Source organism: Ctenocephalides felis, unplaced genomic scaffold, assembly GCF_003426905.1.
Source record: "Ctenocephalides felis isolate EL2017-DRISC unplaced genomic scaffold, ASM342690v1 CF-g0.4_SCAFFOLD_03573, whole genome shotgun sequence".
Classification (NCBI taxonomy): domain Eukaryota; kingdom Metazoa; phylum Arthropoda; class Insecta; order Siphonaptera; family Pulicidae; genus Ctenocephalides; species Ctenocephalides felis.
The window spans coordinates 12128712-12154534 of NW_020539727.1; the positions used below are offsets into that span (position 1 = coordinate 12128712).

Here is a 25823-nt window from a genome sequence, read left to right on the forward strand (position 1 = left end):
GAATTCATGAATCTTCTAAACACGTTTCATCATCCTCAGAACACGACTCAGATTTGATATTAGCACCAAAAACAACTGATTCATCCTCAATTTCGTTTTAATGTCTTCTGCTGAATATTCTGTTGGTTCAATTTTAATTGCTTGATCATTCATAGACATAATTGTTTTCTTCCGACATCTCTCAATATTTTCACTGTGTTTAATCAGTAAATATTTACGAAACGATTGTGTGCTAAAACAATAATAATAATCTAGTCTAATCACTAATATCATAATTATAAAAGTCAACTTTTCAACTGAATCTACCTGCATTTATTATTTGACATTTGAAGCATAGAGTATGCATTAGAAAGACGAGACATTTTTAAAATTGGCGGGATATTTAACAAGTGGCGCATCTTTTCAACTTCATTATGGTTCTCTATGGTGGAAATGTCAAACAATAAATTTTGGTGAAATCATTATCAAATGTCAAAATTATTGATTAAACTTGATTATTATTATTATTGTTTATCACACAATTGTTTTCGTAAATATCTACTGATTATACGGAGTGAAAATATTTAAAAATGTCAGAAGAAGCAATTATGCCTATGAATGATCAGGCAATCAAAATTGAACCCCCAGAATATTCAGTAGGCAATATTAAACAAGAAATCAAAGACGAAATTGATATTGTTAAATCTGAATCATATTCTGAGATTATGAAACGTGTTTAGATACATTCGTGAGTTCCGAAATGACGATCGAGGAAGAAGTTGAACAGGAGTCTTATGAATGTAACATTTGTAGTCAATCATTTGCAGAATCAGATCATCTAAAAGAGCATATGGTCAATCACGAGCCTAGTGATAGCAAAGAACGCCCTTTCAAATGCGGAATCTGTAATAAGACTTTCAAACTATCAAAAGTGTTAAAAACGCACATGGTTACACATTCTGAAGAACGTCCCTTTGAATGTGAAATATGCAAAAAGACATTCACCCAATTAGGTAATCTGAAAAGTCATATGGTCATTCATAGTGGTGAGCGCCCCCATGAATGCACTATATGCAAAAGGACATTTACAAATTCAAGTAATCTGAAAAAACACGTTACAATTCACAGTGGTGAGCACCCCTATGAATGCAGTATATGCAGCAAGACATTCAGACTATTAGGAAGTCTGAAAGGTCACATGGTCGTTCACAAGGGTGAGCGCAACCATGAGTGCAACATTTGTAATAAGACATTCACACAATTAGGCAATTTGAAACTTCACATGCTTGTTCACACCGGTGAGCGTCCGCACGAATGCCGTATATGCGAAAAGACATTCACACAATTGGGTTCTCTGAAAACTCACATGCTGATACACAGTGGAGTGCGCTCACATGAGTGCGGTGTATGCAATAAGACATTTACACATCTAGGTAATTTAAAATGTCACATGCTGATACACAAAGGAGTGAATGCCCATGAATGCAGTATATGCAAAAAGACATTCAGACATCCAGCTAGTCTGAAAAGTCACATGGCGACGCACAATGGAGTACGTGTCCATGAATGCAATGTATGCAAGAAGACATTCATACATTCAGGCAGTCTGAGAAGACACAGGCAGATTCATAACAGAAAACATGCTTATAAATGTGAAGAATGCAATGAGGGATTTACTGAATTGAACGATTTCAGGATACACATGGCACTTCACACAAAAGAAATCAATGAAGTATTATAGCAACTATGATTGCTATTCTATTATATTGATTCATATTACTATGTTTAATATTAACATAATCAAATTAGGTACTGTTTAATGAATATAAAATTTATAATAAACAATTTTGTAACCAGTACTCTTTAAGATAGAACATGAACAGAAAACATTTGCAATAAGCATATATTGTAAAACTTCTTTCAAAATACTGTGATAGATTTTTTCTTATTAAAAACTCCCTGGCTATGGAGAATGTTACTAAAGAATTAAGATATGCACCTAAGATTATTCGAGTAGTCTAACAGCATTAATATAACTGTATTTATTTATGTATAAGCAAGCTTTAATTAATATACATAAAATTTCTGACTTAACTACATTTTTTATGTTATTTACTCTATATATCTGTTACTAGATGACCCGATAGACATTGTCCTGTACCCACGTCTACAATTCAAAAGTTCCATATTTTTCAATATCCTGTCCTATACTTTTTAATATCCTATTCGATGTCCTGCATTTGTGATTTATTTAGGTCTTATTATAATCAGAATAAGAAATTTAGAAAAAAATAATATAGTATCTGCGATAAAAGAACAATATCACAATTGATTTTACCACTTGCATATAAATTGCATATAAATTATTATATATATACATATATATATATATATATATATATATATATATATATATATATACATTATACATATATATCATGTATAATTAATATAAATCCGTGCAACATGAACAAGGTGGATGTAATATTATTCGAGAGGTTATTAATGCAATATATCACAAGGCCTGAGAGGAATTTCGAATATGAAGCCAAGAGGGCATTTACCTGGATGTAGGTACTTCAGAAATTAATATAACACATAATTCAATATATATATATATATATATATATAACGGAATTACAAAAAATATTTCAAACGTTCTTTCCATACAATTTTTTTCACAAAAGCACTCAAATCCCCATCAACTCACAATCGAACCAACTAACCATATCCACCATGTCCATCTCTTTTATCCATATATGCAATATCAATTAATATTTTAATTGCACAATGCCCCCCCACATGCCCGAAAAGCCCACCATATAAATCCTGTGCATTTATTATATACAGATGTCCTTTTGTGTTCGAATTAATTTCAGTGGAAATGAATGAAGCCATTATTATTTGTCCAGGGTATTAAAGATTAATATTTATAATTATGGTTATTATTAATATACAAGAGATAGTGTGTGTGTATGGACTGTGCAGATGATATGGACAGTATGAAACAATTAGCACTACATTTATGTGGAGTGCCGGAATGGGAATACAGGGGCGAATTGGAGAAAGAATTTTATATATATATATATATATATATATATATATATATATATATGTATACTAGACGGCCCGACAGATGTTATCCTGTACCCGCGCCTCCAATTCAAAAGTTCCAAATTTTTAATATTCTTTCCTATACTTTTTAATATGCTATTTGATGTCCTGTCTTTGTGATGCATTTATGGTCTTAGTATGAGCATTATAAGAAATTCAGAAAAAATAATATTAGTATCTGCAGTAAAAGAACAATATCACACTTGATTTTACCACACAACATAATTGCTTCAATAATTTAGTCTATAATTTTCATAATCTCGTACGATATATTAATTGCTTTTCGGCAAATATAATTTCTAAAGTACATTTTTCTTACTAATAATTTAATAAACATTATTGTTTATGTTCAAATCTTAGGTGAATTAATTTGTAAAATATAGTTCATATGGGCACTATTCAATCTAAGATCAACTTGATAAATACTCAATATCCGATGCCGATCAAATGTATTTTTGTTACATGAAACAAAATTCTAAGTCATTTTTTTAATAAGTAGAAATATTGTTTTGTATTGTTAAATAATTTAGTGAAGTAAACCAAAATGCGACATGCATAAGTTTAAAAAAATAATGTACATATATGCAATTTTGGACTTGATGCGTTATTTATTGAACGGAATTATATAATTTCATCTGCCAAACAGATTCTGTTGACTGTATCTTATATTATTTTAATTTCTGGCACATCTTAGCTGCTGCATTATATTCTAATATTATCTGGACTCATAATTTCAGCTAAATTCAAATTTCAAGTAAATTGACATGTCTAGCAGATGGCATTTCAAATGTTTTCAATGTCGAACAATGATAAGTATTTTGTTGTAATTTTTGCCATTTATTTTTACAATATTACTATAGTTTTATCGTTCATTAAATCTTAAAATTTTTCTTTAACAAATTCTAAAAAGAATTATCAAAATCCGAATAACCGTTTGGGAGAAGTATCGAATCATATACACGTACAGAAGAATTATATATATATATATATATATATATATATATATATATTCATGAAGGCTTTTGGGGGAAGTGCGGTTTGACAAAAAACCACCAAATATAACCTGGGGAAAGGATTGTCTAGTAAGATATCACGTGTATTTATTTTTTGTCTGAATTTTAAAAAAATCCAAACAGTTTCATACGAAATACAAAAATTACACGAAATACAAAAATACAAAATTCTAAGTCATTTTTTTAATAAGTAGAAATATTGTTTTGTATTGTTAAATAATTTAGTGAAGTAAACCAAAATGCGACATGCATAAGTTTAAAAAAATAATGTACATATATGCAATTTTGGACTTGATGCGTTATTTATTGAACGGAATTATATAATTTCATCTGCCAAACAGATTCTGTTGACTGTATCTTATATTATTTTAATTTCTGGCACATCTTAGCTGCTGCATTATATTCTAATATTATCTGGACTCATAATTTCAGCTAAATTCAAATTTCAAGTAAATTGACATGTCTAGCAGATGGCATTTCAAATGTTTTCAATGTCGAACAATGATAAGTATTTTGTTGTAATTTTTGCCATTTATTTTTACAATATTACTATAGTTTTATCGTTCATTAAATCTTAAAATTTTTCTTTAACAAATTCTAAAAAGAATTATCAAAATCCGAATAACCGTTTGGGAGAAGTATCGAATCATATACACGTACAGAAGAATTTTATATATATATATATATATATATATATATATATATTTATGAAGGCTTTTGGGGGAGGTGGGGTTTGACAAAAAAACACCAAATATAACCTGGGGAAAGGAAGGGTCTAGTAAGATATCACATGTATTTATTTTTTGTCTGAATTTTAAAAAAATCCAAACAGTTTCATACGAAATACAAAAATTTTACGATGTTTTTTGTAACTTTTTTTAGTATAATTAGAGAATCTCGAAGTATTCATCAAGACTTTACTGATCAAACAGATCTCGTTTCTATTTGAGTCTTATTGATCTTGTTGGATCACAGAGTTAGTATCAAATAATAAAATAGGAAAAGTTCGAATTAAATGTAAAAACTTTGTAAATACACGTGGGGAAGGGGGTTTATTTGGAATATTGTTACGTATCCTCAAGGGGATGTCCAAAAATCCTTAAAAATCGATCACGTGATTAATGGGACGTCCACCTTTCGGACAGTTAATTATGGGACACAGCATATTTCTGTAAAAAACTGGAGGGGGTTTCATACTCAAAAAAAATCTTTATGATGAAATCTTGTGATGAAGTAGAACAGTATTGCATCATTTATTATTTTAAAAATGATTCTAATAAATACCTCAGTAGTTATAACTAATATAACTTACGCTTCTTTATCTCAGTGTTATAAATTGATGATAAATAAAATAGATTACATAACATTAAGTATGTAGTCTCGTGTTTGTGTAATTAAATAATTTGCACTAATATTTGTTATGTAATAAGACTAACATTGAGTAAAAGTATTAATAAATAATTAATTTTTTTTAGGATATAGTACAAAAACCCTGCACCCCCTAGTAGACAATTTTGCACAAAAATTTGGTAAAACACCCCCTGTGTTTGCTGTCGTGATAGATGCTGGATCTACGGGGAGCAGAGTTTTAGCTTATAGGTTTCATAGAGGATATTTAGGTAAGTATGTTGTAATTGATACAGTCGACCCTCCTACAACGCGGGCTGAAATTGCGGTTACCCTCTTATAACACGGTACCGTAATAAGCGTTGTTTTCGTTTCGAACAGCCTTCCGTGCAACATTACTGAATGACTCCAGTAACATAACATAAAAAAGAGTGCGCGTAAGGTTCACATTCGATTGAAGTAAAACTGTTTTGCTATCGTAGGAGATGGCATTTAAGTTGAAAATAAATACATAACAATTTTGAATAATGTTTATTGGTAATATGGTAATACTCGCGATGCACATATTAGTGTCAACAATTATACACATTTATATAATGATAAATTATAAATTATATATTTATAATAGCATTAAAAATATTTATATTTGAAAACAATAACGTAATTAAAGTCGTACTTCAAATACGACAAGATCGGTTTGTCATTGTAATTAGTATTTAGAAATGAACCTTCATTAGAGAAATGAAGTAATTGCTGATTAATAACTTCTATAATATTCGTTCACACAGTGGATTATGTTCAAAAACGCCTAAACAAATATTGTTTTAGCAACTTCGCTCATCATGTAATAATAATTGTGTTTGTAGAACTTCATGTAATTAAAATTAACATACATTCATTGACTGCTTGTATTTTTTTTACTTTTTCGCTGGCGATATAATCTCATTCTTTAAACCGCTGAAATATCTGTTTTGAAGTAAAACTTTTTTAGGCGCGACTAGTGTGTAAATCTGTGAAAATGCAACGGAAGAGCGTTACGCTCGAATCGAGTGCTAATGATTCATCCTTCATTTTCGATGATATCATTTCTATACGGGTCGATTGTGATTGGTCGTCGTGTCGCGTGAGTATGATTGCCTAGATTACATTACAAAACAGTTGTACTTCAATCACGTTTGAACTTAACGGGCACTTTTTTTTGTTTGAAAACAGTTTTTAGTTTTTAATCTAACTTGATTTTTTATCATATCTTCATATAAACTCTTCAATTTAATAAATACAATTTATCCTGTCTTTTGTATTTCTTGGTTTCCATATAACGTGGTACAAATTTGATTTTTTTTTTTTTTTAGTTTCTCAGAGCGCGGTTCTCATATAACGCGATTGCCAGTTTTCATAGAACACGCTACGATTTAGCTTGAGTTGTACGTTTAAGTCCGAGTTTCTTATAACGGGAGTTCCTATATTTTAATCGCGTTATAGGATGGTTATTGACTGTACAAATTTAAATTAAATTTCTAGAATTTATTTTTAATTATTATTTTTTTAGATGGGAGATTAATATTAGACGATGAGTTATTTAAGCAAAGCAAGCCAGGTCTTTCCTCTTTTGCTGATGACCCAAAAAAGGTAAATTAAATCAAATAAATAGATAACTAGTTTTAAGTGGCACTTTGCGTTTTCAACTTTTCGTTCACAAGTTAAGAAGTAATGTATTTAACCAAATACTTTTATTTTTTTCAGGGGGCCCAGACAATTGAAAATCTGCTATTTCTTGCCAAGGAAGTCATTCCTGAATCGTATTACTCAAAAACACCAGTGATGGTCAGGGCTACTGCAGGATTGCGTTTATTGAAACAGGAGCAAGCCGAAAATATATTAAACGCTGTTCGGGAAGTTATAAATAAATCAGGATTTTTAGTTTACGAAGATGCTGTCGAAATTATGGATGGCACTGATGAAGGGATCATGTCCTGGTTTACTGTGAACTATCTCTTAGGTAATAAAAATATTATAAAAAAAACATTAATAATTTTGTGATAATATAAATTATCAATTAATTAATTAATTGTATTTTTTTACAGGGCATCTTAATGGGGATACAGTAGCTGCTTTGGATTTAGGAGGTGGATCAAATCAAGTTACCTTTGCTCCGTCTTTGAATAATTTAGAAAAAGGTACTTTTGGATCACATCTGATGACAGTACCATCATTCAAAGGCAATATAACAGTCTTCACCAATAGGTATGTTTATATAAATATACATTTAAATATATTTTATGATACAATAGCAAATATATTTATTACTATTCTAGTTACTTGGGACTCGGTTTAAAAGCTGCCAGACATGCAGTGTTTACAAAAAACAATGGAGACTCCAAATCATTGTCCAGCCCTTGTATTAATCCTATTATCAAAAACAAACCTTGGGTGTATGGCAACGTTGAGTACAGTATAAGGTGAATATGAAATTTTAAGTCACAATACTAAATAAAACTCAACCCTTTCTTAAAATAACTCTCATAAAATATTAGAGGCCTATGAAAAATGATTTACTTATTTTATTATTTAAATTTCGAAATAGTCTGATTTTTTTATTTTTCTATTTCCAGTGGTACTCCGCTAGAATCAAAGAAATTAGAAGTAGATTGGCCAAGATGTCGCAAATTATTAGCAGACACCCTGTTACCTCTAGTCGACCCAAAACCTGTAGGTTTAGAAGTGCAAGATATTGCAGCGTTCAGCTATTTCTTTGACAGAGCTACCGGAGCTGGATTGATAGGTATGTGAGACAAAAAATACTATTTTGTGAGAAAGATTTCGTATTTTCAAATGCGGAAATGAAAATTTTAGATGAATCGAAGGTTATTGGCTTTTTACAATTTTTTGATCTTCAGGAAAACAACTATTTAATATTTAATAATTAAAATACGAAATGTTTTGAGTTCTATTTTCAATATTTTGTACCTTTTGGTTTTTTACAATTTTCAGCCAAATTTCATACAGTTTGCAATATTTTTAGACTACTTAGAACATTTTCAGGCATTTATAAAATTTTCAAACTATCTAGAATATTTTCAGGCTATCTAAAACATTTTCAGATAATCTACAATTATTATTTAAGAAGCTTATTCAGAATATTTTCAGGCCATCCATAACTATCTAGACCATTTTCAAAATTCAGAACGTTTTTAAACTATTTAGAACATTTTCAGACTATCTGGAACATTTCAGGCTAACCATTACATTTTCAAACCTTCTAAAAAATTCAGAGAGTGTGCAGAATATTTTCAGACTAACCAAAACACTTAGAAGTGTGAAAAACTTCTAAGGACTTTTTAGAATATCTAGAACATTTTCAAACTATCCACAACATTTTTCGACTATCTAGAAGATTTTCGGACTATCTAGAAGATTTTCAGACTAATTGAAACATTTTAGACTCTCCACAACATTTTTAGACTATTTAAAAGATTTCAGATTATCTGACACATTTTTAGAACATTTAGAATATTTTCAGACTATTTAAAACATTTTTAGACTATCCAGAACATTTTTAGATTATCGAATGTAAATTTTTGAATAACCAAGAACATTTTCAGAATATTTAGAACATTTTCAGGCTATCTAAAGCATTTTTAGACTATCCAAGAACATATTCACATTATCCAGAATACTTTCGGAAGACTTAGAACATTTTTGAACTATCCAGGACATTTTCCGAAAGTCTAAAAAATTGTGAAACTATTCAGAGTTTTTTTTAGAATATTTAGATCGTTTTCAGAATATTTAGATTTTTTTTAAATGTTCAGAACAATTTTAGAATATTTAGTACATTTTCTAACTATCTAGAACATTTTCAAAGTATCCACAACACTGTTAGAACATTTTCAAATTATCCCGAGCATTTTCAGACTATATAAAAAATATTTTGAAACTATCCAGAACATCTTCAGACTATCTAAAATATTTTCAGACTATTTAGAACATTTAGAACATTTTCAAACTATCCAGAATATTTTTAGAATATCCAGAACGTTTTCAGAGCACCTGGAACAATTTTTCAGACTATCTCAAAAACATTTTCAAACTATCCAGAACATTTTCAAAACATTTAGAATATCTTCACACTATCTAGTACATTTTCAGAATATTCAGCACGTTTTCAGAGTATCTAGAACATTTTTTTTCAGATTTCAGACTACCTCAAAAACATTTTCAAACTATCCAGAACATTTTTAGAAGATTTTCAAATTATCCAAAACATTTTCTGACTATATAAAAAACATTTTCAAACCATCCAGAACGTTTTCAGAGTACCTAGAACATTTTTAGAACATTTTCAAATTATCCAGAGCATTTTCAGACTATATAAAAAACATTATCAAACTATCCAAAACATTTTCAGAACATTTAGAATATTTACAAACTATCTAGAACATTTTCAGAGTACCTAGAACATTTTTTTCAGACTATTTCAAAAACATTTTCAAACTATCCAGAACATTTTTAGAATATTTTCAAATTATCCAGGGTATTTTCAGACTATATAAAAAGCATTATCAAACTATGCAAAATATTTTCAGAACATTTAGAATATTTACAAACTATCTAGAACATTTTCGGTCTAAAGTATTTTTAGACTATCCAAGAACATTTGCGAAATATCTAGAACATTTTCAAATGATCCAGCACATTTTCCGACTATTTGAAATTTTATAAACTATTTTATAAACTTCAGACTATCTAGAACATTTACGGAAAATTTATAACATTTTCAGACTGTCTAAAGTATTTTTAGACTATCCAGAACATTTTCAGACTATCTAAAATATTTTCAGACTATCTAAAAAATATTTTCAAACTGTCAGAACATTTTCAGACGATATAAAAAACATTTTCAAAGTATCCAGAACATTTTCAGACTATATAAAAATATTTTCAAAGTATCCACAACATTTTCAAACTATCCGGAACATTTTTAGAACATTTTCAAATTATCCAGAGCATTTTCAAACTATATAAAAAACATTTTCAAACTACCCAAAACATTTTCAAAACATTTAGAATATTTTCAAACTATCTAGAACATTTTCAGACTATCTACGACACTCTCAGTTTACCTGGAATATTATTAAACTATCCAGAACGTTTTCAGAGTATCTAAAAAATATGTTTGAACTATTCAGAACATTTTCAGAGTATCTAGAACATTTTCAGACCATACTGAACAATTTCAAACAATCTGGAACATTTTTAGACTATCCAAAATCTAGATTTTTTTTTAAACTAGCCGGAACATTTTTAGAACATTTAGAACACTTCAAACTATCCAGAATGGTATTTACAAACTATTCGAAACATTTTCAGAGTATCTAGAACATTTTCAGACTATCTAAAAAACATTTTTAGAACGTTTACAACATTTTCAAACTATCCAGAACATTTTCAGACTATCCACAACATTCTTAAATTATCCAGAACATTTCCAAAATATCCAGCATATTTTCCGACTATCTACAATTTTTTAATCTATCCAGAACATTTTCAGACTATCTAGAACATTTAGAGACTATCCAGAATATTTTCAGACTATCTAAAACATTTTCAGAGTAACTTGAATTATAACATGAGTAATATGAAATTGTAAATAGAAGAATCGAACTACTTAGAATATTTTCAGGCTATCTAAAATATTTTTAGACTATCCAAGAACATAAACTATCCGAAACATTTTGTAACTGTCCACAACATTTTCTGACTACATAGAATTTTTTTAAACTAACCGGAATATTTTCAAAACATTTAGAACATTTTCAAACTATCCAGAATGGTATTTTCAAACTATTCGGAACATTTTCAGAATATCCAGAAGATTTTCAGGCCATCTAGAAAAACATTTTCAGAACATTTGGAACATTTTCAAACTATTAGAACATTATCAGACTATCTACGACACTCCTAGCCTAACTGGGATATTATCAAACTATCCAGAACATTTTCAGAGTATCTAAAAAATATTTTTGAACTATCTTGATTCTAGATAGTGGTCGGGGAACCTTGGTAAATTACCCCAAATCGGTTAGAAATAAAATTTTTTGGAGGGTAAAAAGTATGTATTTTTAATTGGATTTCTTACAGTTGTTCACATGAGGTAATCTCTTTTGGCGATGGGGGTAATATAAACTTAGACAAAAAAAAATTGGGGTAATGATTAAAAAAGTTCCCCGACCCGCTGATCTAGAACAACATTTAGAATATTTTCAAACTATCTAGGAAACTATTCAGAACATTTTCAGAGTATCTTGAATATTATTCATTACCAATTATATCATATTTGAAAAATTGATAAACCATAAGTCTTTTATTATTCGTTTAGATCCATTTTTGGGCGGCGAAATAACAGTTGGGGAATTTGAAAAAACTGCAAAATCCGTTTGCAAAACCGCAAACACCGACCAGCCATTCATGTGTTTCGATCTAACATTCATATCGGTCTTGCTAAAGGACGGATTCGGATTAAAACCAGAATCGAATCTAAAAGTAAGATAAGATAAAAGACACATTTGTAGATAAAATTATAATACTTATTATATTTTTATAGTTACTAAAAAAGATCGACAACCACGAAATTTCCTGGGCTCTGGGATGCGCATACAACATGCTGAACAAACAGTAAATGATAATATATTTGGTGGAAATTTGAAGTGCCTTAAAATGTACATATCAGGGATATTTATGAAACATTCCATAATATCACAATTGCAAAATATAAATAAAATAGTCATGAATCATATTAATATATAATGATAAATAAAGGACTCACCTATAACTCCTTTTATGTGATCGAAAATATTTATTATCCAGTGTATGTTGATGAAACTTTGTAAATAAATGTTTTGGTGTATTAAATTGGTTTTAATTGCATAAACTTGAACTCACTTGAATCAGAACACTGTAAATAAAATATAACTAATTTAAAATAAAAATTTTAAAAATTAACAGCATCACACAATTTCACGTATATTGTAATTACTTGTTACAATAAATATTTATTACATCATTAACATTAACATATTTATCACATATAAAATTTTAAGACTTCCCGTAGTGTAAGTTATAGTAATCGCAAAAAAATCGAAAACTAGTGGTGTATGGCATCGTGCCTTAAGGCAAATTGCTGGAACTTCCCGTACCGTAATGAAATATTCGAGAAATTTCAAACGTTTTCAAATATATTATTAGAAATACTGTAACTTTCATTATTTTTGCTATCTTATTGTTATATCTGACCAAATTAAATGTAAATCATTAATCAATCAATTTATCACCTGAACATTAACAATCGTCATTTCATTTCCAATTCAATTTCAAAAAAATAGTTGCCTAATTTACACAAAATTGAAAAAATGCTCCCGCATAGTCACAGTCTAAACGCATTTGCAAATAATTCTGTGCGACAATTTTACTTATACTGTGCTTAGCTTGGCGGCATTTTCACATTTTTCATTAGTTTTCACAAAATTGGAAAAATGCCCCAGTACATAAACAGTCTAAACGCACTTGGGTGAACATTTGTACCAGAGTGGCGCTTAGACTGTGCTTAGCCTGGGTAATTTTTTGAATTTTTAATCCAAAATTACAAAAATATTTTATGGAAAATAAAAAAAGATGTAATAATTTTTCATCCCCAAAAGCAATTGTTTTGTCAATACAAGCAGAAAGTTTTTTAGATCATTCAAATCGGACGTTCAATCAAAAACTGCCATTTTCTGCGCTCTTTGCTCCGTATCTCCGTAACGGCTGGACCTGTCTTTGCCAAAAACTAATCAGCACATCTCCCTATCAATAGGGATCGGATGTTTTTTAAACCATTCAAATCGGTTGATCCGTGCGCCCGATAACGTGGACAAAAAATGCGGACATACAAAACACACGCACACATCCATTTTTTCTGAGGTATGCCAAAATGTTCAGAAACCTTCAAAACGTCGGGAAATGCAAAAATTTTCATTTTTGATTTTCGGCCTATTACTATAACTTACCTACGAAAAGTTAATAAAGAAATTTGCATATCTTTACGTTTCAAAGGTTTCTGTACATTTTGGCATACCTCAGAAAAAATAGATATGTATGTATGTGTATGTATGGATACAATTTTTCGTCCACGTTTTCGGGCGCATGGATCAACCGATTTGAATGGTTAAAAAAACATTTGATTCGTATCGATAAGGAGACTTGCTGATTAGTTTTTGGCAAAGGCAGGTCCGGCCGTTTCGGAGATACGAGGCAAAAAAAGCCAAAAATGGTATTTCAGTTTTTGAGAGAACGGAGCGTCCGATTTGTATGATTCAAAAAACATTTTATTTGTATTGACGAAATGAAGAACTGATGAAATTTTTGGGAAAGCAGGTCTGGCGGTTTCGGAGATCCAATAAAAAAAGTGAAATAAATGCCATTTAAATGATAATTAGACATATGCACATCAAATTATCAGATATTTTACAGAGATTTTAATAATAACAAATTTTGTTCTTTTTTCTATGGGTTCCGTACCTATGTTCATCCATTATACTGCGACGCGGCGCATACGCGCTTCTATATTTCGTTTCTACGCAGCTAATATATCGCGATTGCTTCGAAAAAATGTTCAAAAAATCCAAAATATTTTAAAGTATAAAAAAAATCAAATTTTTTAAAAAGGTCAATTATTTTAAAAAATTTTGTAAATCTCAAAAATCGATTTTTTTCAGAGTTCTAAAAGAAAATTGAATATTTTTTAAAAATTTAATTTTTGGTACGGGCAGTTCCAGCAATTTGCCTTAAGGTACGATAAATGATAAAAACAATTGTTTACTTTTCTATGGGTTCCGTACCAATGTTTATCGGTTATACTGCGATGCGGCGCCCACGCGCTTAGATATTTCGTTTGCATTCAGCAAACATCGCGATTGCTTTGAAAAAATGTTCAAAATTTCCAAAATATTTCAAACTATAAAATGAATCAATTTTTTCAAAAAAGTCAATCATTTTCAAAAATTTTATAAATCTCAAAAATCGATTTTTTTCAGAGTTCTAAAAGAAAATTAAATATTTTTTAAAAAATTTAATTTTTGGTACGGGAAGTTCCAGCAATTTGCTTTAAGGCACGATAAATAATAAAAAAATTGTTTACTTTTATGTGAGTTTCGTACCTATGTTTATGCGTTGCGGCGCCCACGCGCTTCTACATTTCACTTCTACGCAGCTAACATATCGCGGTTGCTTTGTAAAAATGTTCAAAATTTCCAAAATATTTCAAAGTATAAAATGAATCAAATTTTTCAAAAAGGTCAATTATTTTCAAAAATTTTAAAAATTTCAAAAATTCATTTTTTTCAGAATTCTAAAACAAAATTGAATCTTTTTTATAACTTTAAATTTTCAGTTCCAGTAATTTGCCTTAAGGCACGATGCCTTGCACCGCTAGTTTCAAGTTTTTTTGATAAGTTGAAACGCGAGACACGTTTTTAACTCCTTGAAGGAGATGTTTCCACCAGAAAATCCGATTTGCTAATTTTATATTCTATCAAATTTGAAAATGAAATTAAATGAGAAGAACAATGAATAATCATTTATTTATTTATACGTTTCGACACGGTATGTGTGCCCTCATTCAGAAATTTTTTTTATTTAATAAAGAGTATTTAAAAGAATTTTTACAAAGTTTGAAAAGATTAAATTTAAAATGTATTATAGATTATTATATGAATTATATTTAAAATAAATTAAACAAGTAAAATATGGATACATATATTTTAAATTTAATCATTCTAAACTTTGTATAAATTCTTTTAGATACTTTTTATTAAATAAAAAAAAAATTGCAGAGTGATGACACAGATATCGTGTCGAAACGTATAATAAATAGATCATTTATTTATTGTTTCTTTTATTTCGACGATTGGTTGCAAATTAACATTTCAAGAATATATATTTGAACAATATTAATATTAGAAAAAAATTAAAAAATGAATTGTAAAAGTTGATATTTTGTGAGAAAAATTTTAAAAAAGGCTGCACCGATTCAAAAATTCAAAAGCCATTCGATGAAACTCAATAAGGACTGAATTGATTAGTTTTGCATAAAGATTTGTTAAGCCATTTCTTATTTATAATTAACAAATTTTTCATGAACATTTTTGCCTAAAATCTTGAATAAATTTTGATATTCAAAAACTGTTCGAAAGATATCAATTGGGAATCGTGCTGATTAATTTTTGGTAAAAATCGTGTAATTAATATTTTTAATAATAAATAGTAATTAATTTTTGAAAAGTTTGGAATAATGTTTTTTGGACAAACTTTATTTTGAAAAAAAAAAACAGTCAAAAGTTTTAGAAGTAACTAAATTTCAATTATTATTGCATGAGTCTATTATTAAGATTATGCAACTTGCCTTATAGCAAAATGGCACTTACTCATGGTTTAAAACTATTCAGAACGACTTAAAACATAACATTTTCTTCAAAAAGTTTTAAATAAATTTATTTGAGCCTACAAACCATCACAAATATAAATACACTAAAATAATTTTGATAAATTCCACTTTTTCACGTGTAATTGTTACTCCTTGAGAGTTGAATTAAAACTGAATTTTAATAAATGGATTTTGTAACAATAACATTATAGTATGTCCTGATGACAATTTTTATTGCCCAAAGTAAAATGATACTGAAACTGATTTTTGGGGGGATAATTCAAATTTTCGACTTAATTTTTAACTAACTACTTAACCAACATATACATCAGTAAAATAATATTTAAAAGCATTGTTTACAGACATGAAATTTATGATTTTATTCAAAATGTCATGAACATCAATAGAATATATATATATATATATATATATATATATAATATCGTTTTTAATTTTTTTTTTATGATTTACAGTATTTTGTCCAGATTATTCGAGTGATGCAGGGTCACTTATATTTTGTTGAATATTTTCATGTGGGAGATAGTAATGATAGAAGTAGCAAGATCGTAATGTATGCAAAAATTTTTCAGAAAGAAACTATTCATTGAACAAAGTCTTTAGAGCCTTATTATGTGTATGATACATGCGTATCATACGTATAATTAAAAAACTGCACACATCTCTTTTTCTGAGTTAGGCTTGTTACATATAAGTAAGATATAAATGGGTTTAACTTTAAACTCATATATCGGCATGTACATAAACCAAAAGATGACCAAAAGTATCTGGTATTTAAAACTTTTGCAAAAAGTTCTGCAACCTGCTACGAACACTAGCGCCTCTAGCGTCGTAATGCGCAATTATTCCGTTGACTCTGAAACATGCTTATTTATCTATGCTCTGAAATGTTCCCTAAGTTGGGACATTTAGGACAGCGGCGCATCTTTTCAAATTCATTATGGTTCTCTATGTCTCTATTGCTACAAACAAATTCTATGCCGGAAATGTCATAAATTTAGGTTAACCCATTTTAAAAGAGTGTTGATTAAACTAGATTATTTTTGTTATTGTTTAGCACACAGCTATTTTTAAACGCAGTGAAAATATTTAAAAATGTCAAAAGAATCAATTATGTCTCCGAATGAACAAGCAATTAAAATTGAACCACCAGAAAATTTACCAGAACTTGAGGATGAATTAGATGATCCTGATGCTATTGTTAAATCTGAATCGTGTTCTGAGGATGATGAAACGACTTTAGAAAGATTCATGAATTCCGAGGTGACTATAGAAGAGGAAGTCAAACAGGAGCCAATTGAGGCATCCGCTTATGGATGTGATATTTGTAATCGTTCATTTGCAGAATCACATCAATTGAAAGAGCATATGGTCGTTCATAAGCGTAGTCGTAGTAAAGAACGCCCTTTCAAATGCGAAATCTGTAAGAAGACTTATAAACAATTACAAGGGTTGAAACTACACATGAATACACATACTGGAAAGTTTCCCTTTAAATGTGAAATATGCGGTAAGACATTCAATAATAAAGGCCATCTGCCAGGACATATGTTAATTCACAGTGGTGAGCGCCCCCATGAATGCAATGTATGCAATAAGAAATTCACACTATTAGGTAGTTTGAAAACACATATGATGAGACACAATGGAGTACGCCCCCATGAATGCACCATATGCAAAAAGAGATTCACAACATCGTATGATATGAATGTTCACATGATGAAGCACAGTGGAGTACGACCTTATGAATGCGATATATGTAATAAGTCGTTCACCCAATTAGTTAATTTGAAAAGTCATATGCTCATTCACAGTGGTGAGCGCCCCCATGAATGCACTATATGCAACAAGAGATTCACACAATCAAGTAATCTGAAAACACACATGCTCACTCATAGTCAAGTACTCCGCCATGAATGCAATATGTGCAAGAAGAAATTCAGATATTCACATAGTCTTAAAAGTCACATTCTGTCACACAATAGAGTACGCCTTCATGTGTGCAACTTATGCAATAAAACGTTTACACAAAAAAGTAATCTGAAAACCCACATGATCGTTCACAGTGATGAGCGCCCCCATAAGTGCAACAAATGCGATAAGACATTCAAAACGTTGGGTGGTCTGAAGGTACACAACGTTCAGCACTCACATCAATGCAGTGTATGCTATGAGATATTCGAAGAATTGAGTAATTTTGAAAAACACATGATGATTCATGATAAAGAGTAAACTTATAAATGTGAAATATGCAATGAGGGATTTACGCAACCGAAAGGTTTGAAGAGACACATGGCACTTTATGGTGTGAAATTCAATGAATTATTACTAACTCCAAATATGATTGTTTCAAAATGTCATGTATTATTAAATGATTGTAAAATGTGTAATAAATCATTATGTTAATAAATAGTATGATATTTTATTGATTCTATTAATAATTTTGAAACATTGATTATTTTTATAAGTCAAATGTTTAGTTACGGTACAGGAAGTTCCAGCAATTTGCCTTAACAAAGCTATGTACCACTTTAGTTTTATAAGGGGTTTCTTAAGTTTTATTTTTTAACTTCCTGTAGGGCAAGTTATAGTAATCGCAAAAAAATCAAAAAAGAAAATTTTTATATATCTTTACGTTTCAGAGGTTTCTGAACATTTAGGCATACCTTAGAAAAAATGTATGTATGTATGTGTGTGTGTGTGCGTGTGCGGATACAAATTTTCGTCGACGATTTCGGGAACACGAATCAACCGATTTGAATAATTTAAAAAAACATTCGATTTGAATTGATAACAAGACGTGCTGATTAGTTTTTGGCGAAGGCAGGTCTAGCCGTTCCGAAGATACGGGGCAAAAAGTGCCTAAAACGGTAACTCTGAACGGAGCGTCCGATTTGAATAATTCAAAAAACATTTTATTTGTATTGACTAAATGAAGAACTGTTCAAAATTTTGGAAAGGCAGGTGCAACGACTTTGGAGATATGGAGGAAAAAGTAAAAAAATGAGCCATTTGGCGGTCAAAAATGATCATTAGACATATGCACATCAAATTATCAGACATTTTATAGAGATTTTAACAATAAGTATACATTTTGTTAACATTCCTATCGGTTCCGTACCAATGTTTATACGTTAGACGGCGATGCGGCGCTTACGCGATTTGATATTTCGTCTTTATGCAGTTAAAGCAGTATGAATGCTTTGAAAAAACCTTCAGAATTACCAAAATATGTCAAAATGAAGAAAACATTTTTCTTTTCAAAAAAAATTTGTTTCGAAGTAAAATTTTTTCAAAAATGTTAATTGTTTTTAAAAAAATAATCATTTTTGGTACGGGAAGTTCCGGCAATTTGCCTTAAGGCACGATGCCTTAATTGCATTAAGACACAATTCCACTTACAGCTAGTTATTCATTATTATGGAATCTGACCTGATTATTAATCTTTTTCTGGGCAGATTCAATTCTATCAATCTGATATTTATTAATTGTCAGAGTTGATTCAGAAGCACTTAAAAATACAATTATAATGAATCTTATATATAAAAATGGATTGCAAAAGGTGTTGGTAAGGGCATAACGTCTGAACCAATTTGGCCAATTCTTTTTTTAAAATGTTCGTTGAAGTCCAAGGATGGTTCTTACGGCAAGAAAAAATCGAATAATTGCCGGGAAAACCCTGAAAACAGCCCTTTACTTTTTTACATACAAACGTTTTCTAACTAAAACGTAAAATCAATTTGAGCTTTATTGCTATTATATAAAGTTCATATTAAATTACAAGCATTCGCTGTATACTCCTTCTAAACGATTATTCGGATTTTGATAAATCTTTCTGAAGCATGTTAAGGAAATTTTCTAGGATGTATGCGATTATAAAGTACTGGGATGTATGTGCAATATTGTATAAGTAAATGGAAACAAATGCAAAAAACGACATGTCATTGTTTGCATTGAAAATAAATGACATGTCGCCATAAATTTCAATTTACCTATGAACCTAGACAATATTAGAATATGTGTAATAAGTTTATGATTATGAATAAGAAAAATGAAATGTCTACATTGAAAAAGCAGCTGAGATGTGCCAGAAATTTAAATAATATAAAATACAGTATATGTATGGCAGATTGAATAATACACATATGGACAGGATATGACACATTAATTCACTTGAAATATGAAATTCAGGGCGGTCCTACCTTTAATGCGATGCATGCGAAACATACGAGCGCACGCCTTAGGGGGCGCCAAGACAAAATTCGGATATTAACTTTTCAATATAGTTTTTATTTTCAATATATAATTTCTTTGCATTCTTTTACTGAACTTTCCACAATATTTTTAAAATTCGTAAAAAATTCATTTTATAACAACAAATAGGAAAGTAAAGATGAATACATACAATTCGGGCCTCGCGATATTGATTAGGAGAAGTTTAAGATGCCATTTTGGATATCTTGAATAATAAAAAATTAAATTAATTTAATTCAACCTGAAATACCAATCTTATGTTATGGTTATGGTTATGTTATACCGTTTAAAATAATTCAATTTTCAATATAGTGTGAGAATTGAGACTCATCATTTTATTCAAAGCAGTTCTACATTTAACATCGCTCATATGGATGTATATGCATTTTGGCATGAAGAGTAATTTAAAAAACCACAATTTTTATTTTTAGATAAATGGTAAATATAAGTATATTAGTATATTTATATAAAAATTGCAGACATGGGTACAGGACAACGCCTGTCGGGTCATCTAGTATATAATATAATTCCATATTATATTTATAAAATTATTTATTTACAATCATTAAATAATGCATACCAATAATATTTGAAGTTAGTGATAGTTCATTGATTTTCATCATTCTTTTCATTTAAGGATACTCTGTCATGTACCTGCATGTGTTTTTTCATAGTACTCAATCGTGTGAATCCCTTATTACATACATTGCATTCATGGGGGCGTACTCCACTGTGTATCAGCATGTGTCTTTTCAAATGACTTGATACTTGGAACGTCTTATTGCATATCCTGCATTCATGGGGGCGCTCCCCACTGTGAATGAGCATATGGCTTTTCAAACTACCTAATTGTGTGAATGTCTTATTGCATATGTTGCACTCGTGGGGGCGCTCACCACTGTGAGTGACCATGTGGCTTTTCAGACTACCTAATAGTCTGAATGTTTTATTGCATGTATTGCATTTATGAGGGCGTACTCCATTGTGCAGCAGCATGTGAGTTTTCAGATCACTTGTTGTTGTGAATGTCTTATTGCATGTGCTGCATTCGTGGGGGCGTACTCCGTAATGGATTAGCATGTGAGTTTTTAGATTACCTGATTGTCTGAATGTCTTATTGCATATACTGCATTCGTAGGGGCATTCTCCAGTATGCATGCGCATGTGTGTATTGAGGTTACTTATTTGTTTGAATGTTTTATTGCATATGTTGCATTCAAGGGAACGTACTCCACTCTGCACCAGCTTGGGTTTATCCAGATTACTTAAATGTGTATTCATGTGTGATTTCAAACCTCTTGATAGTTTGAAAGTCTTGTTACAGATTTCACATTTGAAAGGCCTTTCTTCGCTTTGACTAGGCAGGTGATTGACCATATGCTCCTTTAATTGATCTGGTTCTGCAAATGATTGATTACAAATGTCACATTCATAAGACTCCTGTTCGACTTCTTCTTCTATGAAAATTTCGGACTTTTTGGATCCTCCTAAACATGTTTCATCTTCCTCAGAACACAATTCAGATTTACCAATAGCATCAGGAACATCTAATTCCTCCACAAATTCGGGTTTAATGTCTTCTGCTGGATATTCTGGTGGTTCAATTTTAATTTCCTGGACATTCATAGACATGATTGTTTCTTCCGACATCTCTTAATATTTTCACTGTGTTTAATCAGTAAATATTTACGAAAACAGTTGTGGGCTAGATCAAAATTTAGTTTAATAAACAATCTAATAAATGATTTTAACTGGCATTGATTATTTGACATTTGAAGCAAAGAGTTTGTTTACAGAAAGATGAGACACCTATCATGGCGCGTCTTTTCAAATTTATTTGCCTCGTGCCTTAAGGCAAATTGCTGGAACTTCCCGTACCGTAATTAAAAATCTAGGTACGGAACCCAAAAAAAATTACACAAAATATGTACACATTATTAAAATCTCTATAAAATATCTGATAATTTGATGTACATATGTCCAATAAACATTTTTGACCTCTAAATGGTATTTTTTTAACTTTTATTGAGAGTCCATAACCGCTGGACCTGCCTTCCCAAAAATTTAATCAGTTTTTCATCTTGTCAATACAAATAAAATGTATTTTGAATTATTAAAATCGGACGCTCCGTTCTCTTAAAAACTGAGTTACCGTTTTTGGCACTTTTTGCCCCGTATCTTGGGAACGGCTAGACCTGCTTCGCCAAAAACTAATCAACACGTCTCCTTATCAATACCAATCGAATGTTTTTTTAATTATTCAAATCGGTTGATCGGTGCTCCCGAAATCGTCGACGAAAATTTGTATCCGCACACACGCACATAAATCCATTTTTTCTAAGTTATGCCAAAATATTCAGCAACCTTTGTAACGTAAAGATATATAAAAATTTTTATTTCCGATTTTTTTGCGATTGCTATAACTTGCCCTATAGGAAGTTAAAAAATAAAATTTAATTGAAAAGAATACTCTAGTGGTACATAGCGTCGTGGCTTAAGGCAAATTGCTGGAACTTCCTGTACCGTAACTAAACATTTGACTTATAAAAATAATCAATGTTTCAAAATTATTAATAGAATCAATAAAATATCATACTATTTTATATAATGATTTATTACACATTTTACAATCATTAAATAATACATGACATTTTGAAACAATCATATTTGGAGTTAGTAATTATTCATTGAATTTCTGTGTCTCTTCAAATCATTCGGTTGCGTAAATCCCTCATTGCATATTTCACATTTATAAGTTTACTCTTTATCATGAATCATCATGTGTTTTTCAAAATTACTCAATTCTTCGAATATCTCATAGCATACACTGCATTGATGTGAGTGCTGAACATTGTGTACCTTCAGACCACCTAACGTTTTGAATGTCTTATCGCATTTGTTGCACTTATGGGGGCGCTCATCACTGTGAACGACCATGTGGGTTTTCAGATTACTTTTTTGTGTAAACGTTTTATTGCATACATTGCACTCATACGGGCGTACTCCACTGTGGGTCAGCATGTGATTTTTCAGAGTAGGCAATAGTGTGAATGTCTTTTTGCATACACTGCATTCATGGGGACGCTCATCACTGTGAATGAGCATGTGATTTTTCAGAGTACTATATCGTGTAAACGTTTTATTGCATAAGTTGCACACATGGAGGCGTACTCTATTGTGTGACAGAATGTGACTTTTAAGACTATGTGAATATCTGAATTTCTTCTTGCACATATTGCATTCATGGCGGAGTACTTCACTGTGAATGAGTTTGTGTTTTTTCAGATTACTTGATTGTGTGAATCTCTTGTTGCATATAGTGCATTCATAGGGGCGCTCACCACTGTGAATGAGCATGTGACTTTTCAGATTAACTAATTGGGTGAACGACTTATTACATATATCGCATTCATAAGGTCGTACTCCATTGTGCTTCATCATGTGAACATTCATATCATACGATGTTGTGAATCTCTTTTTGCATATGGTGCATTCATGGGGGCGTACTCCATTGTGTCTCATCATATGTGTTTTCAAACTACCTAATAGTGTGAATTTCTTATTGCATACATTGCATTCATGGGGGCGCTCACCACTGTGAATTAACATATGTCCTGGCAGATGGCCTTTATTATTGAATGTCTTACCGCATATTTCACATTTAAAGGGAAACTTTCCAGTATGTGTATTCATGTGTAGTTGCAACACTCGTAATTGTTTATAAGTCTTCTTACAGATTTCGCATTTGAAAGGGCGTTCTTTACTACGACTACGCTTGTGAACGACCATATGCTCTTTCAATTGATGTGATTCTGCAAATGAACGATTACAAATATCACATCCATAAGCGAATGCCTCAATTGGCTCCTGTTTGACTTCCTCTTCTATAGTCACCTCGGAATTCATGAATCTTTCTAAAGTCGTTTCATCATCCTCAGAACACGATTCAGATTTAACAATAGCATCAGGATCATATAATTCATCCTCAAGTTCTGGTAAATTTTCTGGTGGTTCAATTTTAATTGCTTGTTCATTCGGAGACATAATTGATTCTTTTGACATTTTTAAATATTTTCACTGCGTATAAAAATAGCTGTGTGCTAAACAATAACAATAATAATCTAGTTTAATCAACACTCTTTTAAAATAGGTTAACCTAAATTTATGACATTTCCGGCATAGAATTTGTTTGTGGCAGCAGAGACATAGAGAACCATAATGAATTTGAAAAGATGCGCCACTTGTTAAATATCAAAGCGATTTGATAAATGTCTCACCTTTGTAAATCATACTCTATGCTTCAAATGTCAAATAATCTATGTAATGTTGAAATTAGTTGAAATCATCATATTTATAAAGATTAAAATATATTATTATTGATATTGTTTAGCACACAACTATTTTTGTAAATATTTACTTATTATACGAAGTGAAAATATTTAAAAATGTCAGAAGAAACAATAATGTCTATGAATAATCAGGCAATTAAAATTGAACCACCAGAATATTTAGTACAAGAAATTGATGATAAACATGAATTTCTTGATATGAAATCTGAATCGTATTTTGAGAATGATGAAACATGTTTAGAAAGATTCATGATATCCGAAGTGACTATAGAAGAAGAAGTCAAACAGGAGTCAATCGGGACAGCCACTTATGAAGCAGATAATTTAAAAGAGCATATGGTCAAGCCTAGTCATAGCGAAGAACGCCCTTTCAAATGTGAAATCTGTCATAAAACCTTCAAACGATCAAGTCATCTCAAAAGCCACATGCTGATGCACAGTGGAGTACGCCTCCATGAATGCGATATATGCAATAAGACATTCACACAATCATTCACTCTAAAAAGACACATGCTGGTGCACAATGAAGTACGCCCCCTTGAATGCAATATTTGTAATAAGACATTCAAAAAATTAGATATTTTGAAAAGTCACATGCTCATTCACAGTGATGAGCGCCCCCATGAATGCACTCAATGCAATAAAACATTCAAACTATTAAATCATCTGAAAAGACACAAACTGATGCACAGTGGAGTACGCCCTTATGAATGCAATGTATGCAGTAAGACATTCACACGATTATGTTATCTAAAAGCTCACAAGCTGATTCATGATGGAGTACACCCACATCAATGCGGTATATGCGATAAAACATTCACAGAATTAGGAAGCCTGAAAATTCACATGATCAAACATAGTAGTGAGCGTCCCCATGAATGCAAGATATGCAATAAGACATTCCAAATAGTAAGTCATCTGAAAAGTCATATGCTGGTACACAGTGGAGTACGACCGTATGAATGCAATGTATGCAATAAGAGATTCACCCGAATGAGTAATCTAAAAAGACACATACTGATTCACAAAGGAGAAAATGAATGAACTATTACTCTATCACAAAGTAAGTAGGAACTGTCTCCAAATATCAGGTATTATTTAATAATTGTAAAATTTGTAATAAATCATATTGTAATAGGTTTTTTTCAGGATAGAACAGAAGAGATAACTTTTGTAATAAGCATATATTGGAAAGTATAGTGTAAAACTTTTCAAAATACTGTGATAGATTTTTTTTACAATAAACTCCTTGTCAAAGTACTGAAGAATGTTACTATAGAATTAAGAAAT

General features: G+C 30.5%; 7 protein-coding genes across 8 annotated transcripts in view; 5 read left to right on the plus strand and 2 right to left on the minus strand.

Moving 5' to 3' along the window:
- Window positions 1-25823, plus strand: part of LOC113389432 — a 290888-nt gene that overhangs the window by 114316 nt on the left and 150749 nt on the right. The window lies entirely within an intron of this gene.
- LOC113389431 (zinc finger protein 525-like) lies at window positions 716-1856 on the plus strand. The gene has a single exon (XM_026626463.1). The coding sequence runs from the start codon at window positions 740-742 to the stop codon at window positions 1718-1720; it is 981 nt and encodes a 326-aa protein (XP_026482248.1). The 5' UTR covers window positions 716-739; the 3' UTR covers window positions 1721-1856.
- Window positions 5374-12185, plus strand: LOC113389533 (ectonucleoside triphosphate diphosphohydrolase 5-like). Its single transcript, XM_026626559.1, has 9 exons — window positions 5374-5476; window positions 5582-5725; window positions 7003-7082; window positions 7197-7452; window positions 7538-7697; window positions 7769-7912; window positions 8066-8235; window positions 11833-11996; window positions 12058-12185. Exons 1-9 carry the CDS (start codon window positions 5374-5376, stop codon window positions 12130-12132), a joined length of 1296 nt encoding a protein of 431 aa, XP_026482344.1. The 3' UTR covers window positions 12133-12185.
- Window positions 17026-18162, plus strand: LOC113389534 (zinc finger protein 239-like). Its single transcript, XM_026626560.1, has one exon. The coding sequence runs from the start codon at window positions 17026-17028 to the stop codon at window positions 18160-18162; it is 1137 nt and encodes a 378-aa protein (XP_026482345.1).
- LOC113389535 (zinc finger protein 525-like) lies at window positions 20791-21834 on the minus strand. The gene has a single exon (XM_026626561.1). The coding sequence runs from the start codon at window positions 21832-21834 to the stop codon at window positions 20791-20793; it is 1044 nt and encodes a 347-aa protein (XP_026482346.1).
- On the minus strand, window positions 22918-24334 carry LOC113389425 (zinc finger protein 271-like). Its single transcript, XM_026626458.1, has one exon. The coding sequence runs from the start codon at window positions 24244-24246 to the stop codon at window positions 22942-22944; it is 1305 nt and encodes a 434-aa protein (XP_026482243.1). The 5' UTR covers window positions 24247-24334; the 3' UTR covers window positions 22918-22941.
- On the plus strand, window positions 24630-25577 carry LOC113389536 (zinc finger protein 99-like). Its single transcript, XM_026626562.1, has 2 exons — window positions 24630-25086; window positions 25291-25577. The coding sequence occupies exons 1-2, from the start codon at window positions 24630-24632 to the stop codon at window positions 25575-25577; spliced, it is 744 nt and encodes a 247-aa protein (XP_026482347.1).

Coding starts and splice junctions, on each gene's coding strand:
- LOC113389536 (XM_026626562.1), top strand. CDS start 24,630: ATGTCAGAAGAAACAATAATGTCTATGAATAATCAGGCAATTAAAATT. Junction 25,087..25,290: donor CCCCCTTGAATGCAATATTT/GTAATAAGACAT, acceptor GTTATCTAAAAG/CTCACAAGCTGATTCATGAT.
- LOC113389535 (XM_026626561.1), bottom strand. CDS start 21,834: ATGTCGGAAGAAACAATCATGTCTATGAATGTCCAGGAAATTAAAATT.
- LOC113389534 (XM_026626560.1), top strand. CDS start 17,026: ATGTCAAAAGAATCAATTATGTCTCCGAATGAACAAGCAATTAAAATT.
- LOC113389425 (XM_026626458.1), bottom strand. CDS start 24,246: ATGTCAAAAGAATCAATTATGTCTCCGAATGAACAAGCAATTAAAATT.
- LOC113389533 (XM_026626559.1), top strand. CDS start 5,374: ATGATTCTAATAAATACCTCAGTAGTTATAACTAATATAACTTACGCT. Junction 7,698..7,768: donor ATAACAGTCTTCACCAATAG/GTATGTTTATAT, acceptor TTACTATTCTAG/TTACTTGGGACTCGGTTTAA. Junction 11,997..12,057: donor AACCAGAATCGAATCTAAAA/GTAAGATAAGAT, acceptor ATATTTTTATAG/TTACTAAAAAAGATCGACAA.
- LOC113389431 (XM_026626463.1), top strand. CDS start 740: ATGACGATCGAGGAAGAAGTTGAACAGGAGTCTTATGAATGTAACATT.